Genomic DNA, 15,488 nt, shown 5'->3' on the forward strand with positions numbered 1-15,488 from the left:
AATGCTCATTAAGAAAAAAAAAAAAATCCAGCCGCAAACCTCTAGGCAGAAGTAGGAAAAAAAAACAACACAATAAAATTTCCAGAACTAAACGGAAGAACTTTACCTACTTTTGCAGTGCTCCATGCATGGCTCCAGCACTGTGCCTGACAAAAGGGTGCTTGCTGACTTTATGATGCATACCAAATGAGAGCATACAGCCCAGGGCACTCATAAGTATATGCCTTGCCATGAAAATTCTGCATCTTAATATTGCCAAGACTTTGCTCTGGGGTTTCATGCAAAATTAGTTTTTAAGGGCAGTTTAGTAACTTATTGAGATCATCAAGAAGTATTACTTTGTTTTGAGGTGTGAGAATAGCCATAGGCAAGAGTAATTCATTTTAGAACAACTTACTTAGCAGCCATACGCATAGGTTTCAATCTAAACTTTAATCAGATTTTAGCGTTAATTTGCACCAACATCAGTAGCAGCTTTCTGCTTTCATGTTTAATTTTACCATTTTAATTCATTGATAAGCAGACACTCTTTTCTTATGGTTTATTGCCCTGCTATTGCTTTTTAAAATTGCATGTCTTATTTAAGGATGTTAGTCTTACTTCTGAAAATGGGACATCAAATTCTATTTGCATAAACTCTCAATACTTTTTCTGAATGTCTTGTAAACAGTGAGTTTAAATGTGTAGCCAAGACTTAAAGAGAACAGTGATAGAAGCTCATCATCATGTTGACTTGGGGATTTCACATAGTACTACTACTAACGTGAAAATTAAATGTCAACCCATCACCTAGGCACCATTTATATTCCCATCGTTAGAGGGCCTAAGAGAGAAAACCCCATTCTTTCCATATCATGATAGGCTGTCTTGGGCAAAAGCTCTAACAAGGGAAAAAACAGGGCCCTGGGTTTATCACCAGGTAGGACAAAAGCCACAGGCTGGTTCTGATAAGGATCAAGGTCCACAACCAGTCTGGTATTTTCATGTAACATCTGGGGACTCTCCAGTCTGTATTTGTACCTCTACATAGAATGGTTAACCAAAGACACCAAGTTTATGTTAACTGAAAATCTGGCCCAAATATTACAATTATGTTACACTAGGTTATATTACAGTAACTTCTTGGTTGTGTCACTTGATTTATTTTATGCATTTTTCTTCTTAAATGTAAAAAAATCTATTTTTTAAATTAACATTAAGGCCTTCCCAAGCAGATATTACTCATCAGATTAGCAAAATATGTGCCCCTAATCAACATATACATTCACAAAATGACTTGTGAAATCTAATAGAAAATTCCAGAAAAATACTCCTCAGGATGAAGGTGTACTTGCCAAGTAATTTTGGTACAACTTTAAGAATAATGTGTCTGATGTTCCATTTAACATTTAACAGCTGATTAACAGTCATATTCTGCCACTTCTTGAGCACAAAATGTACACAGTTCAACAAGATCCTTCTATGCAGCATGTGGTGGTAGCTAACCAAAAGAAATGTCCATTCATTTGGGTTTTTTTTTTTTTTTTAATGTGGACTACATACAAAATAAGTGTACGACTTGTTATAAGATGGTTCAGAAATCAATAGGGTAAAAGTGATTTATTAGAGGCTCAAATGACTTTATATACCCTATGTTGTGCTATAAATCATTTATATCCCTATGTTACGTTGCTTTTAAAGGATTGTGATAATAAGTCTGTAATTTAAGCAGCAAAGAACATTCATTCACAGGCTGGATGTCTATAACCATACAGTATGAACTGAAGTTAGGAATCTGATCTAGAAATCTAGCAGATAAATCAGTACATTTGTAGTTCCAGCTGGATGTCAGTTGTAGGATCCAAGTTTCAATCTGGAGGAGCCTGGTCAATAAGCATTGCTATAGGCCATACATTATCTTCAGTCCCACACAGAAGACCTCTGTACTATACAGAAACAAGAGAGCTACTGCGTGTTGCCAAGTTCAGATAAAACTAAGAACTGATTCAATGTTTTGCACCAGATGATAACTGTTTCAATTATCAATTCAATTCTCATAGATAGAAATGGAAATATAAGCTATAAATTTGAGAGAAAGTATCTTATTTCTTCACCAGACTTGAAAGAAGAAAGTATTTTTCAAATACAGAGCCAAACTTTTCTCCATAGTTCCAGAAAATGTAGCAGAAGCAGTGGCCACAATTATAGTTCAGGAGGTCCAGGCAGGACACAAAGACATATTTTCTCATTGGGTGGGTTGTCTAGCACTCCAACACGTAACCCCAAAGAGGCTGGGGGATCTTTATCCATGGAGGTTTTTGGGATCCAACTGTCCAAAGCTATTACTGATTTAATCCTGTGCTGGTGATAGTTCAGCTCTGGCTGAGAGGCTGAACTCCACACCTTCAGACATCACTTCCAACCAATGTCTCTAGGAATATAAATCAAACTAGACACCTAGCACAGTTTCACAAAGTTAACAGAAAATTGACCATATAGCTGAAGATCTTCAGTAAGATTTCAGTCTTACTGAAATTGAGTTCACTTGTCAGTAATATTGATCTTCAGATGTTTGATTGTTTCCTTTTAATGATATAATTTTCTGATATCAGCTAAAAAGTGATGCTAAATTCTCTAAGATTATCCATTACAGGCTACTTGTTAAAGCAAATGACATCTAGAAAGCAACATTTCCACCTTTGAATGTTGATCTTGTGTTACAGTAAAATTGCTTTTTGTGGGGAAAGAAGATGAGGAGAGAGTGGTTTAGCACAGCACTTGACAGCCTAGCAAATAAGGATGTTCAAGGACCATACTCAGGTCTTGTTTCTCTACCTGATAGATTCCTTGTCCTGGCTCACTGTGAAACTACACAGCCAGTCTCTCTCCAATTCAATATTTAACTAGCTGATGAAAGACAGAAACATTCTTAAAAGAAATCTGGTTAATCTCTTCTCCTGAACAGCCAGGATATATACTAAAGGCACATAGAAGCATTCAGACCAAGGAATACTTGCTTGCTCATTTCACTCAGCTATTGAAGAAAAATTTGAAAATCATGAGAGGGCTTCTGGCTAGGGTAATCCTATCAGGAATCATCACTGCTTGGAGACTGATGGGAATAATTTACTACTGGCACACAGACTCCTCGGAAATGTTCTGCAAACTCCAAATGGTCAACAAACCATCTTTCAGTTTATTGCTCTGATTCTACCCTGAAAATTCCATTTAAAGAGAAAATGATTTGTAGGAATCATGGAACATGAGTAAAATATTTCATCTTCTTATTACTGACAGGTCTTGGAGTAATCATAATTCTCCTCGCCACGATGGTAACCTCAATTACTGGGTTGTCAACTTCTGCAATAGCAACTAATGGGTTTGTCCGTGGAGGTAAAATCTTTAGGGTTACTAATGCTTTCAAGCTCCAAAAGATCTTTATGTATAATTTTCCATATGATGCAAACCAGAGGGATGATAAACCAAACGATGGATCTACAGGACCCGGAGGTAACAATTCTAGACAGCTCTAATCACAATTAATGGCACGTTTGAGTTGTCACTTTTCATAAATTCCACATTTCAGTTCAGCCTCTGAAGTACATTTCAGATATTCCTGCCAAATGCAGAGTGAGGAGTGGCATCTGGCTTTTCAGTTTTTTCATTCTTACCTTTCAGCAGGTCTTCTTCAGGTCTTATTCAGAGCCCTTCAGGTTGGAGATCCTTGGACAAAACAAGCACGAGGCACTCTTCATATTTTTAAGTCTGATGCAGATCGGTGGATATCTTCAATTTAATTCCTTCCACTATAATTCTTTATAATACCCCTTACATTTCAGCTACTTCTTCGAAGATGAGTAAATATTTTCACTGGAAAAGTAAAGTGCATGTCAGATATTTTATCAAAAAATATTTCAGTACATTTCAGAGCCTTAAAGTTATAACCGGTCTGTGCTAACCTCTGTGGAAAGCGGCAAGTTCTTACTACATCATTTAAGCAGAACAGGTATTTGAATACACTTGAATATACTCTCTTTTTCAAATCTTTCAGGTCTTGGAATCATAGTTATTGCTCTGAGCGTAGTAGTAACAACTTTAACAGGTATCTCCATGTCTGCCATTTGCACTAATGGAGTAGTAAGAGGAGGTAAGTGAATACCATTTCATGAAAAATACAAAATTCTACAGATTTGAATTAGAAAAAAAGTGGGAATTAAGATAAGTATGTTATAAGCAAAATAAGAATAAATAAATATATTTGGGATGAATAAATATATTTGGGATGATTTCTCTCATCGGAACAACAGTAATTTAAAACATTTATAGTCTTAAACATTTCTTGGCAAAAAAATATAAAGTGAGATGGGATGAAATAATTAACTGAGAAAGTAATTGCTCCATTTACGGTGATATGCAAAAAAAGGATTAATGACTCATTGCAGAACTCTGTGGGAGCTTTAAAAATGTATCACAGTACAAGATTAAACATGCTAAATTGGGATGGATCTAAGTAAGGTAGAACTTATCCTGAGGTGAAGTTTCCTCTGCGCTGTATTACTACAAGGGCTGCTCCAAAAGTAATGCCTCCTATTTTATTATATTGGCCCACAATGTCAGAGATGGATGTTGGTGGTATGACAGTAGAGGTTGAACCTTCCCACCAATACTGTTACATTTTGCTGCTGTGCAATAGATGGCAGCGGAGGGGCAGCCTGACAGAATGGTGCCTGACATGGAAGTGTGTATGAAGGAAAGGTATGGAATTGAATTCCTCCATGTGGAAAAAAAATGCATCCATTGAAATTCATCAGTGCTTGCTGAACATTTATTGAGACCAAACACTGGAACTGAGCACAGTGAGGTGGTGGGTGGTACATTTCAGCTACGATTCTATCATAGCATCTGTGAAACAGTGGGTCACCTCTCCTAGTGCAATTGTTACAAGCTCAGCATGCACTTTGTTCATCACTGGTGAAAATGCATATACTGTTTTGTAGCTGACAATTTGCTCTATCAAATAGTGTTATTTTGCTCTTTGCATTTTTTGTAGTCTCCACGGAAATAAATAAATGGAAATAAATAAGAGGCATCACTTCCAGAGCACCCTACGTATATTATGTATCACAAAAAATTGTTTGAAGATCCAGTTTTGCAAATTAGTACGTCCTAAAGGATTTCTGCAGTGGAAGGGCATTCAGAATAGTCTGAAGGCAGAGCTGGTACAAAGCACATTCCTTGTTTTCTGTGTCCTATCATATCATAGAATGGCCTGGGTTGAAAAGGACCTCAAACATCATCTAGTTTCAACCCCCCTGCCTTGGGCAGGATCACCAGCCACTAGACCAGGCTGCCCAGAGACACATCCAGCCTGGCCTTGAATGTCTCCAGGGATGGGGCATCCACTACCTCCTTGGGCAACCTGTTCCAGTGCGTCACCACCCTCTGTGTGAAAAACTTCCTCCTAATATCTAACCTAAACCTCCAGTTTCAGTTTAAAACCATTCCCCCTTGTCCTATCGCTGTCCACCCTTGTGAACAATTGTTCCCCCTCTTGTTTATACGCTCCCTTCAAATACTGGAAGGCCACAACGAGGTCTCCCCGGAGCCTTCTCTCCTCCAAGCTAAACAAGCCCAGTTCCCTCAACCTTTCCTCACAGGAGAGGTGCTCCAGCCCTCTGATCATCTTAGTGGCCCTCCTCTGAACTCGTTCCAAGAGCTTTGCGTCTTTCTTGTGCTGGTGGCCCCAGGCCTGGACGCAGTACTCCAGATGGGGCCTCACAAGAGCCAAGTAGAGGAGGACAATCACCTCCCTCTCCCTGCTCCACTCCTCTTCTAATGCAGCCCAGAACATAGTTAGCCTTCCGGGCTGCCAGCGCACACTGCTGGCCCATGTCCAGCTTCTCCTCCACCAGGACCCCCAAGTCCTTCTCCGCAGGGCTGCTCTCAAGGAGTTCTTCCCCCAGTCTGTATAAATATCTGGGATTGCCCCAGCCCAAGTGCAGCACCTTGCACTTGGCCTTCTTGAACCTCATTAGGTTCACATGGGCTCACTTCTCCAGCCTGTCCAGGTCCCTCTGGATGGCTTCCCTTCCCTCCAGTGTATCAAGTGCACCACTCAGGTTGGTGTTGTCTGCAAAATTGCTGAGAGTGCACTCAATTCCATCGCCTATGTCATTGATAATGATGTTGAAGAGCACCGGTCCCAAGACCGACCCCTGAGGGACACCACTTGTGACTGGCCTCCACCGAGACATAGAACCATTGATCACAATCCTCTGTCTGTGAACAGCCAACCAATTCTTAATCCACCAAACAGTCCATCTTTCAAATCCTCACCTATCCAATTTAGAGAGAAGGATGCGGTGAGGGACCACATCAAAGGTTTTGCAGAAGTCCAGGTAGATGACATCCGTCGCCCTTCCCCCATCCACTGACGCCATCACTCCATCACAGAAGGCCACCAGGTTGGTCAGGCAAGATCTGCCCTTGGTGAAGACACGCTGGCTGACTTGGATCACTTCTTCGTCTTGTATGTGCCTTAACATGGTAACCAGGAAGATCTGCTCCTTGATCTTCCCAGGCACAGAGCTGAGGCTTACCGGCCTGTAGTTCCCTGGGTCATCCTTTCTCCCTTTCTTAAAAATGGGAGTAATGTATCCCTTTTTCAAGTCACTGGGAATTTCACTGGACAGCCATGATTTTTCAAGTATGATGGAGAGTGGCTCGGCAACCACATCAGCCATCTTTCTCAGAACCCTGGGATGGATATCATCTGGCCCAAGAGACTTATATACATTCAATTGCATGAGGAGGTCTTGGACTTGTTCCACTGTTACAGTGGGATGGAATCTGCTCCCCACAACTAGAAGTTCAGGGTCCTGACAGACATGGGAAGCCTGACCACAGTGAAGTCCTCTATTAATCTTTATTATGTTTGTTCAGTTTAAAGTAGAGATTCCTGTGGTATTATGTGAGAAAAATAAGCAAACACTGAACATTTAGTTGTGCTGAAGTAACAATATTTTCTGCCTGCAGGTGGAGCATACTACCTTATCTCAAGAAGTCTAGGCCCAGAGTTTGGTGGATCTATAGGACTTATCTTTGCTTTTGCAAATGCTGTGGCAGTTGCTATGTATGTGGTTGGATTTGCTGAAACAGTCGTAGAGCTTCTTAAGGTAAATGTAGACTTTTCATGTTTATTGTTAAGTTGGGGCTTTTTTTTTTTTTAATTTGTTTAAATTGTGATACTTTTTAGCTATGCTTTAAGCAATGTCTTTAGCAGGAAAGATGCTGGTCTGTCTAACTGTGACAGACTACTTCTCCATTATTTCTGTCTTACAAATGTTAATCATTTCTCAACAAGAGCCTCAAAAATCAGGAAAGGAGATAGATATCAAACTAGACAGCCAAATAACCCCAGCTAAGTGCAAGCTGGAGCATGAAATACGAACACTCTGTCTCACAAAATGTTGAAACTCATTAAACTATGACAACTCATTCCCTTTTATTTCACCTTGTTACCTAATACCCCCAGCTGGTTAGAGAAAGACTGGTTTTAACAACATTTCTTATTCTTTTCAGGAGAGTGACACAATAATGGTAGATGGGACCAATGACATCAGAATAATAGGTACCATAACTGTTGTCTGTCTTCTTGGCATCTCTGTTGCTGGCATGGAATGGGAAGCAAAGGTAAAGCTTTAAAAGAAAATACAAGCAAAGAATATATTAGAATAGTGTGCAGGGTTAATGTGTGAGGAATGCTGTACAACAGGTGGGATTTTCAAAAGCATTCAGCTTCAGTTTACACCTAACCTTTCTAAAAGCTATAACAGTTTAATCATTACATTCAGTGAAAACACCACTACTCTATGCTCTTCCTTGAACATTCATCTAAGAGGGAAAAAGGAAGTTTATATTCCACAGACAGCTTAATTATATTGATTTTCATAATCCATGGCATCATTTAAAGCCTTGAGTAAGTGCCCCCTTTGCCCTTATTTTTGATGCAGCTTGACAGAATAAGTAGTAGTTAAAACAGTATGGTTTTGTCATTGTACTCTCTCAAGCTCTGCTTAGCAGGAGAGCTCTATTTTCTGTCCATTCCATAATCTCTGATGATTTCTGCTATTCCTTTATCTTAAAATAAAAAAATAAAAAATGGAATTACAAATGGAAATACCTCAGAGTGTAGGAATCAGGTCTAGAACAGGACTCTTCTTCTCATATTCTGCTGTGACAAAAGCTTAGAACTGCTTGTAAAAGAGATCAGAAAACCAATTAGATAGTATTACTCTTGAAGTGACAACTCACTCCAACTAAACAATTTATATAACAATATAAAAATGTCTCATACATGATATTTATGCATTAACTGTTTCATTTTCTTTTTTTCCGTAAAGAAAAAGTGTAAAATTAAATTATAACTACCTACTTTATAAACACTGTTAGTAAAAACTATCTGCTGTTGTAATTAGCTAATAGCAGTTTGTTTTCTTCAGCTGTCTCGATTCCTGGTGTTTTCTAGGTCTATAAAAATTTGTAATCTGTCATAGGGAACACAAACATCACTTAATCACTTACTATTTAGCCATTTCCACAGTCAATGTAAATTAATGTTTCTATTTACAGGCTCAAGTCATTCTGCTAATTGTTCTCCTTATTGCCATTGCAAACTTCTTTATTGGGACAGTCATTCCTACCAACAACGAAAAGAAGGCAAGAGGCTTTTTCAATTACCAAGGCAAGTACTGCTTGTCTATCATAGAACAGTAACTGCATTCTTTGAAGCTGCATACTGAGTTGAGGATTCTCCAGAAAAAGGTCACAAGATCAGGATCTTTGGCTCAAGTTTAAATAGGCCTGCAAACCAAGGGAATTCATTTCATCTTTAATTTTTAGTCTGTCTCTCTGCTGCTGAAGCTGACAGCATAGTTAGCTGCAGTTTGAGTCACATATATATCAGCAGAGCACAGACAAACCTTTACACAGAGCTAAGTGCAAGTCCTATAGTGACACTGCTGTCACTTCAATACGGAGCTGTAGCTCTGAGATGCAGACAAGCACATCCTACTGGGGATCAGACTGAGGAAATCAAATTCGCTTTGCTATGATATGAGACAGATTCAAACCCAAATGTACAGACGTGAAAGACTAGATTATTCATCCTCTTCATTAAGTAACTTTAGAATCAAATCCCATCAGCTTGTTTCATTCTCACCTGTATTTGCAGCATCAATATTTGCAGAAAACTTTGGACCAGATTTCAGAAGTGGAGAAGGATTTTTCTCAGTGTTTGCCATCTTTTTCCCAGCTGCCACTGGCATCCTCGCGGGAGCCAACATCTCAGGAGATCTGAAAGTATGTATTTCATTAATTTCATAAGACTAGCTGTGGGCTGAGAAAAGAACAAGAAAACTAATTATGAATCAGCACTGTATTCAGTTTTAAATCACGCCTGATTTTAGAGAGCAAAACTCTCACTTTTAAATATCTGCTGTGTTATTTAAAAATACCAGTTCACATTTTCTTTCCTAATACATTAAGAGTATTTACATAAATTGTTGCATTCAGATTTGGGTTTCTATATAATTTAAAAGCATATTTCAATAAGCTGCAGTAATGTAGTATTAATTGACCATTTGCAGAACATTACATAGAGAATGTGTGTATCGCCTGCTGCACTTCTGCAAAATCTTCTATAACATCATCCCAAAAAACACACCTGTAAAGCTTGTGTTTGTACTCACAAGAATCAGTAGAGACCAGCTTTTTCTATTCAGGGTCATAGCAGAGTAAACAGAGCATTTATTGAAAGCAAATATGTCCCAATACCTTGTCACTATGGCTGCTCAAAGGAAAAGATGCAGGTTTGCAACTGTGACAGAAGAAAGGAGTCTGAGGAAAGGAGGTCCAAGGGCACTTAAATGTCTTGCTGTGGCTGCTCTGTCAAGTTCTCCCTCTCCTCTTGCAATACAGCAGTTGTATAAGATGGTACTTCCAGTATCTAAACAAACTGGTAAGTTAGAGACAAGAAATTAGTTATAACTTTGAGTGTTCTCTAGGTTTAATGACTGCACAGTGAGTATAATGCAGAGTGTTTATAGCTAAATACAAAGATGAACTAATTCAAAGCTCAGGAAAGCATTTTGTAAATTTGCAATACTTTGTAGCATTACAAGAAATTAGAAATGCACCAGGGTGAGTAGTGGGATATCTACGACTCAAGTTTTGGAATCTAGTGCTTAAAAAAAACAAACAAATGCAAAAAAACCACCATAAACAAACAAGCAAGCAAACCAAAACACTAAAAAGTCACCAGAAGGACACAAGTCTAACCTAGCTTCCTCTAGCATGTCCAGTGATGGCTTTGGGCTTTATCATATAGACCCATGGTCCCTGATACCTTAAGGATTCAACCAAGGGTCTGTTATTTCTGTATTGGCATAGAAGTCACAAGTTCACCAGGATCCTACCATCCCTGACAGACAGTTTTGTTTCCCTCCCTTACACCGATTGCACACCTCATCTCCTTAGATTCCAGAGGTCTGCTTTTGAAGCCAAGCACAGAGAGAAATAGGTAGAAATGGAGCCACTAATAATGATGTTTATGAGATTCCATTTTTAATTTAAAAAGCCCCACATCATTGTACTTCTGCCCACTGAGACCGAATCAGCCTCACAGTTTCCATCCTTTTAGCAAACAAAAATAATTATTTTGCCATATATGGTGCTCTCTATCTATGGTAAACTCCGAAAGCAGCAGCACTTCTTTCATAAGCTATTCGAATGAGTTTGAACAGACCAAAGGAACCAGTTCTGTTGGCTCCCTGCAGTTCCTTCAATCTGGCAATAGGTAGAGGTCTACGACCAGCTCCTCCAGGCTGTAGATTCCTCACTGAGCGCATTTAGATGCATTAGACAGGCCTAATTAAAATAACCACCCTCTCCAGAAATCTAAAGGACAAGCCAAGAATTATTTTAAATGTAAAATTGTTAAACCAAACTTTCTTTAGAATTTCTTGTAAACAGCTACGTACAGGCTTCTGTACTCACTACACATTAAAGTGGAGAGCTAGTTCAAAGCTACTCACAGAAAGAATTCATCTTCCTAGTGACCACAGAGGGTTTGGAAGCAGGACTTAAAATGGTAGCAGCATATTAAATATGTTTAATTGTTTATATAATTTAAAAGTTGTATAGCAGTAAGAAGCTTAAACCCTAAGATTTAAGGTTATGGTATTTAAGACTGCAACATAAGACCCTGCAAAAACAGTGACCCATGAGACACACACCAAAACTGTATATATTAAAGCTACCATGATTTAAAGGGCTAAAGGTCTCATGGCGTTGAAATGACTTTGAAGTTATTTTTCAGTTCAATAAATCCTTACCTCATTAAAAAAAAATGTTAATTATTAACGCAGTTAAGTCATTCATCCCTCTTTCACACAGCTCACCAAATTTATATATTTTTTTCCATTCAATGAGCATAGTTGTTACAATAGCTCAACAACATGTGGCTTAAATTGTATTCCAGGCATCTATGACTAAAAAAACCTAAAGAAACTTAAGAAGACAGTTCACCAAGTGCTTCCTAGCAGAAACAAACAGACACTAAACTATAATGCAGATCATTGGACTCACAACTGCAGGAATGAAGTTGATATTCTTGTGAACAAGTTTATAAACATCATATTGCCACCTTATTAAAACATCTAAATTAAAAGTCAGAACAGTGAAAAGTAGCGGTTTGCAGTCAAGGCATAAGTACCAACACTTACTAGCTGCTAATCACAGAGGTACTGTGTGCTACTCTGTGTGACTTACATGCAGCTGCTGTGCTGATTAACCAAAAATAGTCTTGTCTTCTCATCCACACAAGTGTCACAGCAACTTCTTAAACTGCATTTATGCAGAATTGCATTACTCTTGCTTAAGCAATTGCTTACACCAAAAGCCTGATCTTTATGAAGCCGCAGAAGGTTTAGTGCCAAGCTATTACAGGAACATGAGCTGTAATCAGGTCCTAAAGTGGCTGCCTGCACAACTATTACCTGCTGCCAGAGAAAAAGGCATCGTGTTGAATGGAGTAGTCTTGTGGCCTGGTAGCGAACATCCTCTGGATTCACTGTACCGAGTCAAGCAACAAGATGGTTAGTTCAGTAACTATTTACCATTTTACCATTAAGACATTAAAATAAAGCCCACTGCAATGTAGGGGGAGTTCAGAGTATCCAGAAATGCAGCATTAGCCCACATCCTACTCTATGCCGAGGGTAGGAGCATTGCACCACAGACAGTTTCATGGCTATGTACGCGCAGGACAGGAAATGTGGGTGCAGTTTGAAGTGACAAAAATCTACCTTCTACATATTACAGTGTGGTAGGACTCGCTAGTATGCCAATACAGAGTACAGTAAGTGAACTCAGTGTTTTCTGGATCACTGCTTTATTTTAAGGATCCGCAGGGTGCAATACCCAAAGGAACAATGCTGGCCATTCTGATAACAACAGTGGCTTACATTGGCGTTGCAGTTTGTGCAGGTAAGCACAGAACCTCTGTTTCATGTCTTAATTTATACAGCCAAGAAAATCTGAAAGCCTGGTATGCAAAGGAGTGATTAACCTCAGCAGTTTGTCATCCTGTGGATTTATTATGTAGAGGCAGTTGCTTTGATTTTATTGCATGTAAAAACAGTGAATAAAAAGAAATAATCAGCAGAAACAAAAGTCTCTGTTTCCGCTGCCAGTGGCATTTGTCCTGTTTGAATTCACATATGAATGGAAGACGGATTTTCATGTAATTTGGTTGCTTTTGCATTTGATTCAGCATCAAAGACAACTACCTGATAGCATCCATGAGAGCAGTAAGGATTCAAGGAACCTCAGATCAATCCGCTCATCTTTGCTTTTCCTTCATATTGAGGTTTCACATGGCTTCTACTTGCTCTCCTTAGTCTTACTGAGCACTCATGAGTGACATGGCAACACGCTTATTTTATCTGTTGCGTGTCAAAATAAATCAATTGCATCTCTTCAAGAAGATCCACTATGTCACCAATTGCTCCACAACGCAAAGTAACAAAAAAGCACGCGGGCATAAAAATGAGGCCTGTACTGCAGCCATGAATGGTGTTGGAAGAATATACAATTACATTCTCATTGCAAGGGTACAATGAATCTCTGTTCAAGAAATAAAGATTTTTCTTCTACTTTAACAGTACTGTAATAAAGAGTGCTGTAAATGATGCTCTTCCTTATGAGCAAATACCTCAGCACTGTATGAAAGCCCTGCAGGGTACTCTCCTTTTCATACTTTATGCAAAAAAGCAGTATACCTGAGTCAAGTTTCTGCTCAGATGTTGCATTATTTAGACCTAAATTTCACCTGCAACTACAGCTGAAAGTAATTCTTCACTTTCTGTTATAAACCTGTGTTAGCGCATTGTTCTCTTCTGACAAGCAATAGCTTCAGAGCTGTCTACTTTTCAGTGCAATACATTTTTTTTCCTATTTGCATACCAATTTTCGAAGGAGATAATGTTTATTTTGGGATTCTCAACATTGGACATATTTGAAAATACCACAAACTCGCATTTTGGCTGCTAAAGACGTAGTTATCAGCATTCTAACTTCATATATTTTTTTTTTTCTATTTCTGGTAGCAGACTCAAAAAGACAACTAAAAACTAAAAAGCCCCGTTAAACACAAAGGACATAGACAATTACTCCTGTTAAAAGTTTTTCTTACTGTATTAGTATCTGCAGGGCTGCGACAATTTAAACAGCTAAGGATCTGGGGCTCTAAAGTAATTGTGTGTCCCTGATAAACCAAAAGAAATATGTCTAGCGCTAAGATCCCCACTGCAATTGCATGTCTGAATACTGAGACCTGGAAAAGTGGCCACAGACTGATAATATACATCTTAGTTACTTTATTGTTAATCTCCAGAGTGTCTGGTTCTCTGCTCTTAGAAAAATGCTTGTCTTCTTTGTCAACTGGATTATTATTTTAAGAGTAACAGAAGTAAATGCTTGCCTACAAATAACATGAAAAACTATAATACAGAGAAGTAAATTGGGCCTAACACAAAACATTACTTTTTGGAATGATACTGAAGTAGAGATTGTACAAAATGTATGTAGACTAACAATCACAGGATGGCAAGAACACTGTTCAGTTGTCATGAGGAAGGAAAGTAATAATATATTGTTATTTCCACAGCCTCCTGCGTTGTACGAGATGCTACTGGGAACATCAATGATACAGTTATACCTGGGATGAGTTGCAATGGATCATCTGCCTGCAACCTAGGCTATGATTTTTCCAGATGCAGATATCAGCCATGTGATTACGGGCTGATGAATAATTTTCAGGTTTTAATGCCATATATAACCATAAGCAATACACAAATACTTTAGTACAAACACTCAAAGATACTATTTACTGACAACTGACAGCAACAGGAAATTCACTTTTACCTAAAAAAGTCAAAAAACGTAGGAATAAAGTGAAAAGTCTGCGCATTTCATGTTAGTTTCAACAATTTCTTTCAACAAGTACCAGGCAGGAGTATATGCTCCAACACCTACGAACTCGAAGCCTAGACTTAACAGAGACATCTGGAACTCTGGAGCAGTTCATCTCACTTCTCTTAACACATGGATGTGGTTTCACCTCAGGGGTGCTGTGGCAGCTCTTAAAGGCTTATACCATAATACAAAAGCCAAAGTTCAGGCTTCTTCTAAAAAAATATCAGAAATAGTCTAGTGAAAAATCAGGTGAAAAGTAATGAGACCTTTCTCCTAGGCCAGACAGACAGTGCCATTTTTACTCTTCAAAACAAAGCTTAGGCAAAGGATCAAAGTAAAGCAGTTCCACAGGACCATGGCCATGGCTCCCAGAAGTCTGTACAGCCCCTCTGCTTCACAGCCACCAGAGGAGCTCACCGCCTACCTGCACTTGCTTTTCAACTAGCCATTTGGAGCTTTGAAAGTCACTTGCTTTTTTTCCCAGCTGCTTCCGCTAAATGACAGGGCTGGGTAACAACCTTTAAAGGGATGTGCTACCTGTATTGCAGACTGCTTTCCTTCCATCCTCATTCCCACCTGAGTTCAGCTGCTCAAACTCAGGGGAACCCTTCCAAAAGGGACCTCACTAAAGGCATGAACAGAATTTCATTTCTTGCATTTATCCTTGCCAGACTGAAATCAGAAAAACTAAGTTTTCAGCTGCCAAATCTCTAGAATAAATCATTCTCTTTCCTGGAGTGCTTCCTACATACCAGAAGCATCGGGCAATCACATCCATCCACTTCATCTTTTTACTTCCTTCTCTGGTGCTTCTGAACTCAATAGCCCTTTTGGTTTAATGGTGGTGAAGGCCAGGAAAGGCCCCAGGAAAGGGAGGCCTGGTGGTGCTCACCGCTGCTGTTTGCAGAACTGCTGTTGTGCCAGCACAGATGCACATTCTCTCCCTTTTTCAGCTGTGTTGAATGATATTAAAA

At 39.0% G+C, this 15,488-nt stretch overlaps 1 protein-coding gene across 2 annotated transcripts in view; it reads left to right on the forward strand.

The window, feature by feature from the left end:
- The window catches only part of SLC12A1 (solute carrier family 12 member 1), a 52,647-nt gene that overhangs the window by 8,409 nt on the left and 28,750 nt on the right, over window positions 1-15,488 (forward strand). Inside the window, exons 4-10 of one of the 2 annotated variants that reach the window (XM_021407318.1) lie at window positions 3,277-3,372; window positions 7,015-7,154; window positions 7,561-7,671; window positions 8,611-8,722; window positions 9,212-9,339; window positions 12,441-12,525; window positions 14,207-14,358. In XM_021407318.1, the coding sequence (XP_021262993.1) occupies window positions 3,277-3,372; window positions 7,015-7,154; window positions 7,561-7,671; window positions 8,611-8,722; window positions 9,212-9,339; window positions 12,441-12,525; window positions 14,207-14,358 (824 nt within the window). Of the gene's footprint in view, window positions 1-3,276; window positions 3,373-4,030; window positions 4,127-7,014; window positions 7,155-7,560; window positions 7,672-8,610; window positions 8,723-9,211; window positions 9,340-12,440; window positions 12,526-14,206; window positions 14,359-15,488 lie in introns of both variants that reach the window. The other variant, XM_021407319.1, reaches the window with a different exon arrangement.

The sequence above is a fragment of the Numida meleagris genome, chromosome 9 (assembly GCF_002078875.1).
Source record: "Numida meleagris isolate 19003 breed g44 Domestic line chromosome 9, NumMel1.0, whole genome shotgun sequence".
NCBI lineage: Eukaryota > Metazoa > Chordata > Aves > Galliformes > Numididae > Numida > Numida meleagris.